The 17,271-nt window shown below is 41.3% G+C and overlaps 1 protein-coding gene across 2 annotated transcripts in view; it reads left to right on the plus strand.

Annotated features, from left to right (window-relative positions):
- The window catches only part of KIF13A (kinesin family member 13A), a 180,121-nt gene that overhangs the window by 80,455 nt on the left and 82,395 nt on the right, over positions 1-17,271 (plus strand). For both annotated transcript variants that reach the window (XM_087820628.1, XM_087820627.1), the window contains exon 4: positions 11,578-11,638. In XM_087820628.1, coding sequence (XP_087676754.1) covers positions 11,578-11,638 — 61 coding nt within the window. The remainder of the gene's footprint in view (positions 1-11,577; positions 11,639-17,271) is intronic.

Genomic DNA, 17,271 nt, shown 5'->3' on the forward strand with positions numbered 1-17,271 from the left:
ATAGAGGGTTGGGAATCTGACATTAACCTGGTAGGCTATGAAGAATCATTTGGGACTTTTGTATAGAAAAGTTACATGGTCAGAACTGTACATGCAAGAAATTAATCTGGCTGCAGGATGTAGGATAAATTGTGAGTGGAGAACAGGGTAGATAGCAGTCTAGGTTTACCTTGTAATCACTTCGTGTGTCAGCCAGCTTATGCTAGCTTGGATGCAGCAGTAACAACCTCAAAAGTTCAGTGGCTTGAGACACCCCAGGTTTGTTTCTCTGTTGTTCCGTGTCAGCAGAGACCAGCTGTGGCTCTGTACCATGTAACTTCAGTCTGGGCTCCAATCTGAAGGAATTGCCCTTATCTGGGACTTGCTGTTATTTTGGCAGAGGGGAAAGAAAAGAAAACCATGCAACGGCCTGGTAAAGCTGTTGCTCTGAACTGGCATACATCTCTGTCCACGTTTAACTGGCCGAAGCAAGTCACACAGCCACACCTGATGTCAGTAAGGTCAGGAATTATACTCCTCCTAGTAGAGGCACTGCAGTCACATAGTCAGGGATGCGTAACCTCCTTCAGGAAGCGCAATGACTAATTTGGAACAGTAATACAATCCAATACACTTTGTCATTCTAAACCACAATTGTAAAAAATGCCTAAGAAACAAAAAATCCTTCAAAACACAGTGTTGTATGTTTTTACCTGAAATTTCTACAGGTTCTCTCCTCTCCTTCTCCCTGGCTTTGTTCAGAGCCAGGTGTTCCCACTGCAACTGTGTGCCTCTAGGTGCCTCTAGATGTAGCTGACAGGGCACCAGGTTTCATGGATTATAGGTCCCAGATAAAAAGAGATCCATCTCCCCTGCCCCTTGGCATTGATCCATTTCCAAATCCAGAACAGTGATGACAGCTGCCAGATCAGACAGTGCCATGAATCCCCTTTAATATCCCCACCTCCCACCCCCGACCCCAGGCTTGGGTCATCCCCAGCAGAGTGAACTCTGTCAACCTTTGCAGTTTGATCTGACGGCACAAGAAATGTTTGCAACCCCTGAACCCCCTCAGGTCCTTCTGACTCTGGTGATGTATGGCCTTGGGGGTCAACCACCAGGCCTGGTCCAGCAGGGGGTGGTGGGTAGAGGAGGTGAGGTCTAGAAGTTCTGAAACACCCAGAGATTGCATGCGGTAGGTGATGTCAAGGTGACTTAGATTCAGCCTGGGTTTTATTTTTTCCTTTTTAATGAGCAACAACACTCATTTATTAGAGACAACAGGATCATATGGTACATGCTTAGACATTTATATCTTATCTTTTGGGCTTTTTTTTTTTAATTTTTATTGATTTGAGAGAGACATTGATTTCTTGTTCCACTTATTTATGCATTCAGTGGTTGATTCTTATATGTGCCCTGACTGGGGACCGAGCCCACAACCTTGGCATATTGGGATGATGCTCTAACCAACTGAGCTACCCAGCCAGGGCTCTTTGGGACTGTTTTTGTTGAAAAAAAAATATTTTGTGTTTGAAAACATCCAACTTACCTTTTGAATGTGCTGTTGGAGAAGTTATCCAGGTGGCTAGTTTTTTTGTGTGTGTTTTTTTGTTTGTTTGTTTTTTGAGGAGGAGCAATCTGAGCTTGAAAGAACCAGAAATGCCACCGACTATGCATTTGTGACACCCCAGTCCTCTCCCCTTAGTAACTGTGAAGCAGATTTTAAAACTGATTGAACATGAAAGGAATGGAGTATTTGAAAGAGTTGGAATTGAGTTGGTGCTAAATAGAAGCTCTATGCTCTGTCATAATATTGGTCTGGGATGTGGTAGAACTAGTTCATATTTTTGAAATTTTGAAATTTTTGGATGGTTTTTAGGGTACTTTTTCTTTTGGTGCCTTTTCCCACAGGACTGTTAATATTCATAACTTTCTTTCAGTCCTGTATTCAAAGGACCATCAAGCCTGGTTATTTCTCCCTTTAACATCACTTATATTTATTTCTTCCTGTAGCAGTTGGGAGTCTTTCAGCTAAGGTGATAGGAACTCACGCTAGATGAATGGTAAGATAAATGGCCCTGGGGTGTCTCCAACAACCCACAGACAGGAAGTGCTGGGATTCAAATACAGTCACTTCTCCTATCTCCCCTTCTTCTAGCTCTGTCCCCATGTGTGTCCCCTTCATTCCTCTCTCTCACTGCACACCAACTGTGTTTCTCTGGTCCACGTGCTTAGAAACATGGCCTCGACCTGTCCCAGATTTTAGCATCAGTAGTTAAAGAAAGACTGCTTTGACTTCCTTGGTCCCTAATCCAAAAATTCCATCAGATACTTGGGACCAGTTAACTGTGGTCAAGGGATTATGGAACGGTGAGTGGTCCACCTTGAGCCCCTGTGTGCCTCGTCTCCGCCTTCTCCCCTGAACAATCATGTATTTAATATAGGATTTCATATGCCATATTAAAACATGGCAGCCAGCCATGGGAACCAAATGGCTGGAGTGGAGGTTAGTGCAGTTCTCCAAAGAAAAGGTTTCTAGAATAAATAGGGTGTGGGATTCTAGGCAGAAATAAAAAGAGTAACTGTTCACTACAGCTCTTCTCTCTCCTCTCTCCCCTCTGCGGTTGGGTATTAGAAACTTTTACCTTCATCGTAGTATTTGCTAATTGACTGCTTTTTCTGTTTTCTTACACCTGTGCAGTCTGTTTTCCACGTTGCTGCCACAGTGGTCATTCCAAAGTAGGAATGCGATCTTGTCATTTGCCAGCAAAGTGAATTCCAGGCTCCTTAATAAGGCCCACAAAGCCTCACATGGCCTTGCCTCAGTCTGCGCCCCCAGGTTGTCCCTCCGTCCCCTGTTCACTGCTCTTGGCGCACCGCTCCAGTCACATCCCGCTCCTCATCTCAGTGGCTGCCTGCTTCACCCTTTCCCTGGAATGCCTCTTCTACTCGTCTTCTCAGCAGTTATCTTTCAGAATTCAGCCCAAGCTTTGCCTCCTCCAGAAACCTTTCCTGAGCCTCGCTCTGCCCCACCCCTGCCTGGGGTGTAATTGCTCTCTCGCATTCCTGCCGAGCCCTGTACTGACTTCTATACCTTGCACTCTGTCCTGTTTTGGGGTGTGAGATCCTTATAACTGGGGGACTCTTATTTCTGTCCTAACTAGCTCATAATAGCTACTCAGCACATGCCTTTTAAGTAGATGCGGAGTTGAATTTGTTCTTTGAAGAGATGCTTCTCCATGCACCCGTAGAAATTTGCACTGCAAATCAGAGTACTACTCTCCACAGCACAGTTGCCTCCTACAACAGACTATGGATTCCCTGAGGTCAGGAACAGTGCCTGTTGCTTGGAGATGTGCCGCAGAGGCTGTTGGCTGGCTTTGAATCTTTAAAATGCTTTGACATCTCCCCGGTCAGGCAGTATTAACTATAATTCAAGACATTGGTATGCGTACATATATAGGCATATACAGAGGAAACGATTAATTGCATTGTAAAAAGACAGTAGTCTTGCTCTGGGTGGTGTGCTTAGTGGTTAGAGCATTGTCCTGGGCACCAAGGGGTCTCGAGTTCGAATCCTGGTAAAGGGCACGTGCCTGGTTTGCGGGTTCACTCCCCGGCCCAGGTTGGGGCACGTGCAGAAGGCACCCAGTTGATGTGTCTCTCTCGCATCAGTGTTTCTGTCTCTCCCCCCTTCATCCCTTCCACTCTCTCTCAATGGAAAAAATATCCTTGGGTTAGGATTAACAACATCAACAAAAAGACGGCAGTACTGACAGCTTTTTAGGTGGGAAGGGGGTGTCTGTCAGTAGAACTCACCAGTAGTCAGGGCGATCGTCCTGGCCCTCCTTTGGTGCCAGCAGCAGAGATGCACAAACGCAGGCTGCAGTCAGTGCTGGCAGAGCTGCTTTTACGAATAGCAGTGGCGAAGACGGTTTCGGTGGTGAGACAGGCTTTCAGGGCCCGGCTTTCCTTTCGATTTTAGCCTTGCTTCTCTCTCTCTCTTTCTTTCTTTTTTTTTTTTTTAAATATGTTTTTATTGATTTCAGAGAGAGGAAGGGAGAGAGAGAGAAACATCAGTGATGAGAGAGTCATTGATCTTCGGCCTAGCTTCTCCAAGATGAAGTTTAACTTTTTTTTTTTTTAAATGACTCTTCACATCTCTGATTATAGGAGAAAGAGACAAGAGAGAGAAAAGCGTTGTAGCTTGGCATTAAAAGGAAAATTTTAACATGACATGAAATATAGTACTTTAATTTTTTTTGGTCTGACTTAGTTCTTATAACACAGTATGGTGAGATGAACAGATTTGGCATTCTTTTATATGAATTGTACTCTCAAACTGATAACATTGAAAACTAACCACAAAACAGAACATTGGCAAACCAGTATTTATAAAATGGGAAAAATGGGGATTTGTAGAGAGATCTTGGGCTCAGTTTTCAAAGTAGATAGTAGCAGAACAAGCCGTTGATAGCAGCTGGGTGTGCAGATGTGAACAGTGGATTAATTGAGCAAAGAGAGAAGTATGACCGTGTAGAACGAGAGGAGAGAGACACACTCCTTTGTGCAAACAAAGCAAGTTCTCATGGAGTGGGTCGTCCCCCCCTCCCCAAGCCCTTTGGTTCTGAATTTGGGAGCTAGGAAGTAGTGCGTTTGCATTGATGCTTTTGACACAGAACACAACGAATTGTACCAACTCTTCCTCTCATGGCCATATGGACCTTTTTTGGCTTTTTTCTCTATTTGATTCAGCAAATACTGAGCACCTATCGACTGTGTCTATACCTGTAGGGAATAAAGAAATAAATTAGCACAGCCTGGCTCAGGAAACCTCCCCGCTCGATGAGACTATAAAGCACTTAGGATGTGCCTGGTCCATAGTAAATACTCCATAGGTGGTATCTGTACTATTAACTGGGGAGAGGAGCCCATGAGTAGATACTGTTAATACTGGTAACGGTAGCTGCCGTATACTGAGTTACTGTTATGCACCAAGCATTTTATTAGTAGACATTTTGTTTAAATTCCCACAGTCCTAATTTAATGTAAAATATACAGTTATTTAGGTAGCGTTATTAGAGAGATAGAGCTGTCAACTAAAACAGCACAGAAGGGGGGAATACATGCAGAGAGGGAGCTGAGAACACACTGGAGAAGGTGATATTTAGGCAGTTCTTGAAGAAAGATTTGTGGCTCATTGGGCAGGAAGGGAGGAGAGGGAGGGGATTTCAGGAAGGAGGGCTTCCCTGACACAGTCTATGTTTTCTTTTCTTCTTCCCCTCCCTGGACTTAATACACCCAGAGGATTTCTTCGTCATTGGTGGAAGTTCTGAGAGCTGAAGAGATGGCTGACTCTTGACATGATACATAGACAAATATGAGAGCTTTCTTCTGTCTTTTTAGAAAAAGAGTGGGAATTCAGTAAACACAAATAATGTCTGAAGGGTGGCACCAGGTGACGTGAAAAGGGAGAGGCTGACAAAGTACCGTGGTGTTACCCACTCTATTGCAGTGCTGCAGAGAATTCACACTCAGGCTGTGCGCTTTCTATGCAGCCATCATATGTGAAAACACAGTTTTGCAAGGTCATTTAATTAAAAGGTCGTTCACGAAGTTGCTTTAAAAATACATTCTCAGAGTATTTTTGTTTGATGGAATTTTGCACAATAAAAACATTAGGAAAACCATGATCTTGTCCTCTAAGAATTAATAATGTAGCAGAACAAAGGGAACCTCTCCCGCCCCCCCTCTCTCATACACACACACACACACAATCTACTTAGACTGGTATGAAATTCAAAGTAATCAGTAGTGTCCTGAAGAAAGGTTTCATAAGGAGTGACATATGAGATGACTTTGAAAATATTTTAATAAGGACAAATTGAAAGGGAGGGAGTAGGCTTTGACTCACTTTGCAAAAAATCTGATGTGTACGTTTGGAAATATTTATTTGCATAAAATTAATTATCTAGAGAATAGTATTGGGTTAATGACTTTCTTCCTGGAGAAAGGTTTTGAGAGGTATTAAAATGATTTTGAAAAAAATGTACTTTTTTATTTTCAAAAATAATTATTTATATGTTTTGTCTTTTGAACTAGATCGTAAGCAACTATAGGACAAAAACAAACAAACAAAAAAACAACCATGCCTAATACAGATTTGAGTTTCCTAAGGTACCTAAAACCGAGGAAAGTGGCAAATAGGTATTTGTTGGTTGCTTTCTGGATCAAACATTCTACAACTGGGGAATTTAGTGGAGAAAGCGTGCAGGTAGAAGGAAGGAAGGAAAGAAAGAAAGAGAGAAAGAGAAAAAGAGAAAGAAAGGAGGGAGAGAGGGAGGGAGGGAGCAGACAGAGGTAGTGCCATTGAAAGTATTTTACATTTGGTTTTATGGATCAGGAAAATGATTACCAGCTCACATTTCTTAGAGCACCAGTGCCTTCTGGTTCTTCAAGGACTGTCAAAGCTTCTTCCTTTTTTTTTAAAGTTGTAAATTGAATTTTGCTGAAATGCCATCGGAGATTAGACTTTTAGATAAAGTGGAGTTTGGCTGTGCGGCCTCCTACTCCTAAGTCCTGGAACTCCTTTGCCTCGGAAAACACATCACTCGACACATTTGTCTTATTAAAAACAACTTGTGGTAACTTTGCTAGCTGTTCAGTGGTTCACAGAGATGCAGAGCTAACATTTTTCAAGAGCGTGATGAAGGTGGAGCAGATGTGGACTGCAAGCTGCAGGGAATTAGATGCCGGTAGGAATTTTACAAGTTGCAAATGAAGAGGAAGGAGTGGGGTTCTGAGGAGGTGGAGTCACATTTTATTGAAAACAATGAAGACAATAGCTTTCAGATTTTAAAAACAACTGGAGAACATCTGTACTTTTGGCTCCTTTTCTAGTTGAAGGCTCTTGGAAGGTACGGATGCCTTTACAAATAAAGTTCTCACACTGTCCATTGGCATTGATGAAATATGAGATTTATACTCGGTCTCCAAACTTGATTTATTTTTTTACTCAGTTGTGTGCATTAAGAAGTCCCCCATCTCCCAGATTCCAGTTAAGATACTAGTGACTCCATAATGAATAGATGAAATAAGCATTTAGGAATTCTTATGAAACTAGTTAGAAGTCTTATTTAACATATTTCTCTAATACAGTATGCTGGCTTTGAAAAAATTAATTTCATTTTATTTGAAGTGGTCAATTTCCAAGGATATAAAACTCTCAAGAAAATAGTTTTGTTATCTCTTTTGAAATATCAATTCATTTTGTATTGGAAAACCAAAACTTCTGTAAAACCTAAGAAAATCATGTTCCTTTTCGTTATAGACCTTTTGTGGTTAAGTTACAAGTAAATTTTTGGCCATGAAAAGGAAAATAATTTTTTTAAAAAATTTTTAACATGTCTTTATTGATTTCAGAGAGAGGAAGGGAGAGGGAGAGAGAGAAACATCAATGATGAGAGAGTCATTGATGGGCTGCCTCCTGCATGCCCCCTACTGGGGGAATCGAGCCCGCAACCCAGGCATGTGCCCTGACCTGGAATCGAACGGTGATCTCCTGGATTATAGGTCAGTGCTCAACCGTTGAGCCACACCAGCCAGGCAGGAAGATAATATTTTCTAAATAGTTTATAGTACTAACAAGATTGCAAGGAAAATGGACAAAATGATAAGACAAAAAAATTATTTTAAACTTTTTTAAACTCTTTTAGTAACAGTCATAACTAAAATTATTCTAGCAACAGCCAGACACATAATAATTGTTTTAATTTCTGTGCAAACTGTATGCATGAGGTGGCCATACTTGTTTATCCACCTGGACCATGGGATGATGGTGCCAACGAGGACCCCAGTGCTCATCTTGTGACCAAATCTCTGTTTAACAGTAGATGGAACCAAGTTCCCCCAACGCATGCCTCTGAAAGGATCTAAAATGTGTCTTGCAGTTGGATTCTCTGCTTATTCAGAACAGTTGTCACATCCATTCTGTTTTCCTCTCTGCATTCCAGCTGTTTCTCCTGGTGTTGTGTTTGTTTATTGAAGAAATGCTGCGTACAGCAGTTGCTCTGTATGAGGTACTGACCCAAACACTGTGAAGTGCATGAGCTCAGGTCCCTGCCCCCAGTGGCTTCACCTTTAGAGTGGAGGTGAGACTGCACTGAACAGCACGTGAGCTAGTGCCACGGGAGCTACAGAGTGCTGTAGAAGTTCATAGAGGGGGTGATCGCTTGTGGTGTGCATTAAAAAATATATGTTAGAGAAATCCCTCAGATTTCTGGCCTTCAGCTTTCTTACTGGTAAATGTTTGGTAAAATAGTAACCATGACTGGTTTGAGGGGTGAGCATTCTAAAATACCTGTGATCAGAGGTTTTGAAATTTGAGACATAATTCATTCAGGGAGAGGCTGGTATTCGACAAGCAAAGAACAGTTGTATCTATCAGTACTGCCAGTGCCCTTTTCTCCTCTGCAGGGTTTTAACATTTGTTTAAATTTTATGGGACAAACACTTAAAATAATTTTTAAAAAATCTTTCTATGAGCAAAAACAGCCTTAAACTATTAATTGTTTGTTTGTTAGAAATGGAAGTTGGCACTGCCTGGCCGGGCTTGGCTCAGTGGTTGAGGATCGACCTAGGATCCAGGAGATGGTGGTTCGATTCCTGGTCAGGGCACACGCCCGGATTGGGGGCTCCATCCCTAGTAGGGGGTGTGCAGGAGGCAGCCAATCAATGACTCTCATCATTGATGTTTCTATCTTTCTCTCTCCCTTCCTCTCTTGGAAATCAATAAAGGACATATTAAAAAAGAAAAAGAAAAAAAGAAAACAAGTGGAAGTTGGCACAGAAGTTTGGAGTGATTATTACTTAGAGGTAGATCCTGAAAATTTGGGGTGGATTTCATTTTATTTCAAGTAGCATTACCATGAATGTAAATTTCTAGCTTTTTAACCTTGAATGCAGAATAACAAACTGTAAAAACAAGTTTTAGCTAGGTGTGAAAATGAACATAGAGTAGATAAATTATTACTTACATAGCAGCTACTAAGAAGAATTCGTTTAGACTCTAGAGCAGGAGTAGGGAACCTTTTTTCTGCCAAGGGCCACTTGGATATTTATAACATCATTTGCGTGCCATACAAAATTATCAATTTAAAAATTAGCTATGAAAAATCTCCTAGATTTATTGAATTTCGAGTCCCGCCTGCGGTTGCCATGGCAGGGCCAGACCAAATGATTTCCCAGGCTGCATAGGGCCCATGGGCCTTACATTCCCCACCCCTGCTCTAGAGGAAAACAATAAAGATATAAAAATTGGAAAATAGCTGCTATTGGTCATTTAAAGTAAGGAGAGATGACTTAGGTCAAAAGGAAAGGAAAATTTCCTGGGAATGAACATTAAGCGTTACAAGATGCCATTAAAAGGACGTTGTAGAATCTCCTTTTCTGGAAATGTTTAAAACCAAGACAGATCTTCATCTCTCAGGAAGTGTTGAAGTTCAATCCTGCCTAGAGGCAGGATGATTAACGGGGCTATGCCTGTGTGGTCTCTCAAGTTATTGGAACAGCCCCCTGAATGCAGTAAATATTCCGCACTCTGTTGGCTGAAACTATTGTTTCATAGCTGTTCATTTTAGCCTTGTTTATTGTATGGCCAGAGTGAATGTTTGTATAAGTAATAAAACTGAATTTGGATGATGTAAGTTGTATGCATACCTGAATCTGTTTTAAAAGCACTGAAGTATATGTAGTGCTGAAACTATTCAGAGCGTCACTTAATCTCTTGACGGTGGAAAAAGTACCTGCTTTCATGTAAGGTCTCAATGCCATTAATCATTCAGTAAATAATTGTAGAGCAATTACTATGAACACTGAAGGATGCAGATATGAATCAGGTCTGGCTCCTGCTTTCAAGGAACGTAGTCTGCCCATGTAGATAAAACATATGCACAGATGATACCTGTGATAAGTGAAAAATAGAAAAACTGGGATAGATGTCACCAAAGAAAGATTAAACAGTGTTGTGAGAGTTTAGAGAAGAGAAAGCCAATTCCTTTGAATTAAACCAAGGAATGCTTCATGGGAGAAAAATATACTGAATTGTACCTTAAGGGAGTATGAAGCATTTTGAAGGGTGGAAATGAAGAGAACACCGGCGGAGGTGGGATTGTCACTCCAAGGTGCTGACAGACTCGGCTGAAGCATAAAGAAGTGAGGGGAATGAAAAGGCACTGTGGCCAGTCTCAGGTGCCAGGTCAAAGAGCTTGGCTTCTGTTTGCTCAGAGCTTAAGATTCCTTGGATATGATCAAACATTAAAGGGTCCCTGTCCATGGAAGGTTTATAATTTGCTATTTGGACTACGTGGGGTGAAAGGCTATAAAAATGAGCCCAGGAAAGTGACTGCTGAGTCATCTGGGCCAGAGTTAACTAAGAGGTAGTTTCAAGGCATGTTTATAGGTGTTACTCAGGAAAGGGTCTCCTCGCCTGGTTGGCCTGGCTCAGCAGTTGAGCATCGACCTATGATCCAGGAGACTGCTGTTCGATTCCTGGTCAGGGCACACGCCCCAGTTGGGGCTCGATCCCCAGTAGGGAGCGTGCAGGAGGCAGCCGATTAATGACTCTCTCATCATTGATGTTTCTCTCTCTCCCTCTCCCTTCCTCACTCTGAAATCAATGAAAAGATATATTTTAAAAAAAAAAAAAAAAAGATCTCCTCACCAAAATTAATTGGAGAGATAAAAAGTTAAACAGTTACATGGATTTATTTACTGAAGGACTTTTCAGAGCCTTTAATATTGAGAATCTCAAACAGCACAAAATGTACACCATTTCTAGCATGATTTAATCTTTTTTATGGACTATCTCATGAAATTACTGTTCCTTGGAGCACACTTTAGGGAATGTTGCCTTATGCATTTAATAATAATGGCCGGAACATGAGTATGCATGGGAAACAGTGATTAGGTGAGAGTCCTTAGGAAGGCAGCCTCAGCATTCCTGATAACATGGCAGGTACTCAGTAACTATACAGAAAATGAATACATGCAAGAGTGAATTATTGATTTATCAACACTGGGTCCAAGATTGCTGAAACCGAAGAGAGAGTGGTGTCCAAGATAACGACGTGGAGAGTTTTGAACTTTGGCTATGCTAGAAACGGCAGTGTCACGGAAAGTTAGAAGGAATTGGTGTAAATGAAAGCTGATCGCTTTAGTGCTTCTTGAGAAGCTGTGAGAGATCCAGCTGGAGGGTGACAGCAGGTGCTGAGCTATTGACTTGGGAGAGAAGTTTTTTCTCACTAAATGTATCGTTGGAAAAAATGTTGGTTAAGATGTCTGCTTGTTTGAATTCTGGATAAATAGCAATTTTCATATATTACTTAGTTTAATACAAGGAGATAACCATCAGTTTAGTCTAAAAGAAACTCCAGGGTTAACAAAGCAACAAACCTATGGTGTGTTGTGTTGTTTTTTTTTAAAAAACTCAGACAGTAACAGACATCCTCACCTTTATCAATGAAATTTTTTTTGCAGTCTGATTTACTTATAGATGTTACTTAAGTTTTAAGTTTAATATTTTATTCTTTTATTCAGGTATTTGCCTTTGATTACTGCTTTTGGTCTATGGATGAATCTAACACTACAAAGTACGCTGGTAAGTTGGCTCCCTTTCTGCAGTTGATGGTTGGGCCTCTGGCCTTTTCTTCCATTACGTCTATTTAATTATTCTGGAGTTCTGTTTTTCCCCATAAAATTCACACTCATTTTTTCCAATTTGGTGCATGGGCTTGGAAGTCAGTAAGATTTGATTTCAGGATTTGGCTCAGTCGCTCCTTTCTGAGAAGTCGTGCACAGGGTTTTTTTTCAACCCGTAACAGGGAGATTAGCATCTTCAGAGGTGCTCCAAGGATTAGAGATCGTGGGGCAACCGTCTCAAGTCATAAACAGTATCCGCTGTGATTGTCACATAAGAAGAGACTTAACATGCTGTGCTTTTCCTTGTTAACTTTCGGGGATGCATGGCTCCGTTTATATAAGCAAAGCACAGGTGCTCTTGGTTTCCAGGACCCCCCATGTCCTGAGTGTTCTGAAGTCAGTGGTGATAGGAAGGAAAATACACCTTCCTCCGGGAAACATTGCCTCTTAGCCCCACATTTTGCTCGTATTTTTATCTTGAGGCTTTTTATCCCTGTTGTCAGACACAGGTGACTACTCTTTTTATTATTTGTGATCGTAGGTGAAATCTTAGCCTTTCTTGCAAGTTAATCACAATCGCTTTCGCTTACGAGGGAAGCACTTGTTTTAGAGAAGGGAGTCTGATTCCTTCCCTTCTGATTGTGCCCCCCTTTCCTGGATATTTTGTTTTAATGAGTGTTTTTTTCCTTATACCTACTTACAAGAATATCAGCTGAATGACTTTCTCAATTACTTAGAAGAAGAAAAAAGAAAAACAGTAAGGAAAGGATAGAGAGAATGTAGGTCTTAAACGTTTAGAAAGCAGAAGGAAGTTACTCGCTTGTAGGGAATTTTATTGACAGCCTTTTCGTGGCCACGTAAAGCAAATTTGTTGAGAAATTACTTGATATATTTATTTTTTCAAAGTTAATAATCTTGCCCTGGCTGGTGTGGCTCAGTGGTTAGAGTGCCCACCCCTGCACCAAAGGGTCCCGGGTTCAGTTCCCAGTCAAGGGCACATACCTGGGTTGCAGGTTCCATCCTTGGCCCAGTCAGGGTGAGTGCAGGAGGCAGCCAACCACTGTGTCCCTCTCACATCAACGTTTCTCTCTCTCCCCCCCCGCCCCCACCTCCCTTCCACTCTCTCTAAAAATCAGTGGAAAAAGTGTTGTGATTAACAACAACAACAAAAAGTTATCAATCTTGAACTAGGAAAATTTCCTTAGTTGCTCACATTGGGTAAATAAGCCTTCCTTTCCTAGCATCGGTTTTGCAACTGTAGCCGTGTATGTTCTTAATGTGAATAAGGAGTTCTTAATGTTGGTTACAATTAATTTGTCTTTTTATCGGTCCTTTGGGATTTTAGATGATAACTTCTGTAGAGTCTGTATTCCCTGAAACCTATATAATTTTATTAACCAGTGTCACCCCAGTAAATTCAATTTAAAAATAAAGTAAATAAGTAAATTCTACAGTCTGGAGCAGACTGCCTTGACTGCTAGCACTGTGTGTATTTTTGTGCTGGGTGTGTGCTTTTGGATATAAATAAACAACAAAAGTAAAACATTTCCTACTGTAACAGAAACAAATGAGGACAAATGCTGTGGCTATATAAAGCTCAGTCTCTCTCCCTGTTCAACTGATGTGGTTCAGGATACAGCCAGAGAGCTTTCTGAATCAGAACTCTTCTCAGTCAGTTCTCAGATGCTTTCAAGGACTGCTCATCACTTACAATCTGTACTTTTTGGATAATATTTAAGGTCCTTTATTATATAGCCCTGGTCTACCTTCCCTTCCTCCCTCTGCTCCATGACTCCCCACCCCCCTTTCTGTGCCTCAGCCCAGTGTTATTGTTTGTTCTTACGTAACCCAGGAAGCCTTCGAGAAGATAAAAAATAAGTTCGATAGCAAAAGAATGCATAACAAGCAATAGTAAACATTTTTGAGATAATATTTTATGGGTTTTAAGTGGTATGGCAAAGCCCAGGAGAAGCAAAATCTGGCACGACTGCAGTTGCCTGGGAAGGCATCATAGAGGAGGTGGCACTGAAACTGGACATAGAAGTTTAGCATAGGTTTAGCCAGAGGACTATATAGAGGGCATCCAGGTAGGAGGGAGCAGCATGATATCAGGGACAGCACCTGGACTCAGAGGTCAAACCTGGGTTTAAATCTCAGGATGCCTGCTTTGGTTCTCGTAGACAATTTTTAAAAAATATATATCTTTTATTGATTTCAGAGCGAGGAAAGGAGAGAGAGAGATAGAAACATCAGTGATGAGAGAGTCATTGATCAGCTGCCTCCTGCATGCCCCCTACCGGGGACCGAGCCCACAACCCAGGCATGTGCCCTGACTGGGAATCCAACCTCTATCTCCTGGATCCTAGGTCATTGCTCAGCCACTGAGCCACGTCGGCCGGGCTCTCTTAGACAATGTAATCCCTCTGAGAGATGATTGCTTTTCTGTAAAATGGGAGACATGGAAATGATAGTACCTACGTTTCTCATATACTGTTACAAGGGTTAAATAGGTAACTTAACATGCTGATTGATGGAAGGTGCCCATAAACAATATGCCATCTGTCTTCTCCATAAGTGAAGACGCAGAAGTGGGAGAGAGCGTGGTGTGTAGACGAGTCGGAGCAGAAGGTGCGTCTTGGGGGAGGCAGTGGGAGATCATTCGTACATATTGAGTGAAGCCAGATAATAGGAAAATTTTAAAGATAGACTAAGAAATTTAGACTGATATGGTAAAATGGGGGAGGGGGACTTTTGGAGTGATGTGGTTAAAGTAATGCCTAAGGAAGATTGTTTCGTCTTTCTTCTCCGTATCTCCTAGAGTCACATCCTCCGTTATTGCCCAGAGAGACCATTCCAGCCTCCTGCAATGCATCATACATGTCCTTGAATGTAGGACAGACTAATTTTTTTTAACTAAAAATAACTTTATTAAGTACAGACGATAAAATTCAAGTATGAAACTCGAGATTTCTGTGCCTCTTCATTATAAACAGTATGTTCAGAGATATTTAAGAAGGTAAAACTGATTTCTAAACATACTAACAGCCTAAAATTTACCAAACTTTAGTTTGTGTGATCACATCAAATCCTGTTAGCCCTGAAATGGTATCCTTTTGGCTGATTGAGCAATGCCTACTTAGAAAACTGGGCGTGAAAATTTCCTATCCTTTAGATATCCCTGTTGTTATACAAACACTGTGGCCCCCTCAGCAGAAAATAACATCTTACTTGCTATTTTCTCAGGCTGTTTGCATTCTCTGTGTATATTCAGCCTCTGAAATATGTTACTGGTAGGTTAGGTGATGGGTAATTTGATTTCCTTTCTCTTCATTAAAAAAAAAAAAATGTCAGTTCCCTCTTAATTGTGAATGGAAACATTAAGATAGAAGCATTCATTCTCTGATGGGAAATAGAGGAAATGGAGACGGGGAATCACATGATTTTTGAAACCAACCTATTTGTCAGGCTTCGCGAATAAGGGCGCTATTGATACTGAATCAGAGCTCCTCAGGCAGCTCTCAAAACTTCGGGGCAGAAAGAGCAGGGGGGAGAGAGAAAGATACGTCCACGCACTGAAGGAGCACAGAGAAACAGGGACTCTAGGTTTCATGTGGCGTGTGAAATGTTCAGTCCTCAATTATGTTTATGTTATGCTGTTCGTTAAAAGCTATAGCAAGAACTTCTTTCAGGCTTTCTGACTTAGAAATAGTTCTGTAGTATGTGTAATGGCATTGCAGTGGGTTGGCTGGAGTGGTGGAAGGCTGTGGGCTCTAAGTCAGATGGCCTGGGTTCAGATTCTGGCTTCACCACCTTCTAACTGTGTAAGGCCAGGAGTTACTAATCTCACTTTGCTTCTGTTTCCTCATAATGTTAAATAAAGATAAAAGTTCTGATTTGAGCCAGTACTTGGCATATAGGGAAAACTCACATAGTATTTATCATCTTTATCATGGTCACATTGTAGCAGCAGTGAGGTTAGTAGCATCAGTTCTTTGGAAGGAAAATACAGTGTACTAGTGTATACAAGACCTGGTTTTGCCACAAGCTGTAAACTTTGGGGATCTGTTTCCTCATCTGTGAAAGGAGATATGGCCTAGACCAGCGATTTTCAACCTTTTTCATTTCTTGGCCCATATAAGCTAATTACTAAAATTCTGTGGCACCCCCAAAAATATATTTTTTGCCCTTCTAATTAAAAAAATAGGTATAATTTTGATTTATTTGCACCAGATCACACTATTGTTGTGCTGGCTGTTGTCATTTTACTTGGCACTCTAAGGGAAAAGAGGTCAGTGCCCCTGACTAAGTAGTCAGGGATTGCATGTTTTAAAAATTCTTGCGGCACACCGGTTGAAAAATCCCTGCTCGAGACTGATCTCAGATTTCCTCTAGCTCTCTGATAAAACATGAATTAGACATTTTATGCTGGCCACACAGCTGTTGAAGTGGACTTTTCAAAGGCAAATCAAAGGCTTGTTTGTTAAGCCATTCGAATTACATTCAGTCACGCTTTGAGACATTTTACATTTTAACTAAGTTATTTCTTCTTGTGGCTAGGTAGTCATAATAATGCTTGTCTAGCAGATAATTCTGTGTCTTTAAAGCAAAAACCTTGTGCCAGGGCTAAGAAAAAACAAAAGTAACCTGCAGAATTAGGCACCCAAAGCGTGGCATTTCTCATAAACCCACATCCTCCGCCTTCAACCCCATATGTACATAGATACACATTCAATATTATAAAATTATTTTATTATAGCCCTGACCGGTGTAGCTCAGTTGGTCGAGTGTTGTCCCATTCACCAAAAGGTCACCGGTTCTATTCCTGGTAAGGGCACATGCCTGGGTTTTGGGCTCAATCCTCAGTAGGGGGCCAGCAGGAGGCAGCCAATTGAAGTTTCTCTCGCTCTCTCTCCTTCTCCCTTCCTCTCTCTGTAAAATCAATAAAAACATATTTAAAAAAAATTATTATGTTATAGTAAATACTGATAAACTTGAGGGCATCATAACAGATAAAGGTCTTTGTAAATGTTTGAATCACTACTGGTTAGAACTAAGGCCTTCTCAGCAATAAATCAACATGTCTTCTCACTACCTAAAACGTGTCCTGTTGGTAAATAGCAGTGATGTTCAGTAACTTTGCTGTCAGTTTTCTTTCTTGTAGGGGAATATTTTTCATAAACATATTTTTCTATAAACCTTCATACCAAAATTAAAACTCAGTTGGGTAGTGGCATACCTGGAGTTTAATGGGAGCATGAACATCTCCTGGCCTTAGAGATTCTAAACTATTGACTTAGAAATTACATAACAGTTCTCACCATATGGCATGTTGCTCAGATTTGCTGAAGCCATGTGTTTTCGGGCAGAGTTAATACCCTGCAGTTCAGGAGAAAGGTGGTATTTCTGCTTGCGTTGCTGTATGCTGGGAGGGGACCGCTGCGTGCCTCCCAGCGTGGGCTGTTGCTGTGGGTAGACCAGCCACGCTTGATTCCGTTCCCTCAGGGGCAGATTTTATGTGCTCAGAGGTAGAAATGATTTCTGTGTCACATTGTTTAAATGTGCATCAACATTTACATTCTAAAAATGCTTCAC

The sequence above is a fragment of the Miniopterus natalensis genome, chromosome 9 (genome assembly GCF_054644295.1).
Source record: "Miniopterus natalensis isolate mMinNat1 chromosome 9, mMinNat1.hap1, whole genome shotgun sequence".
NCBI lineage: Eukaryota > Metazoa > Chordata > Mammalia > Chiroptera > Miniopteridae > Miniopterus > Miniopterus natalensis.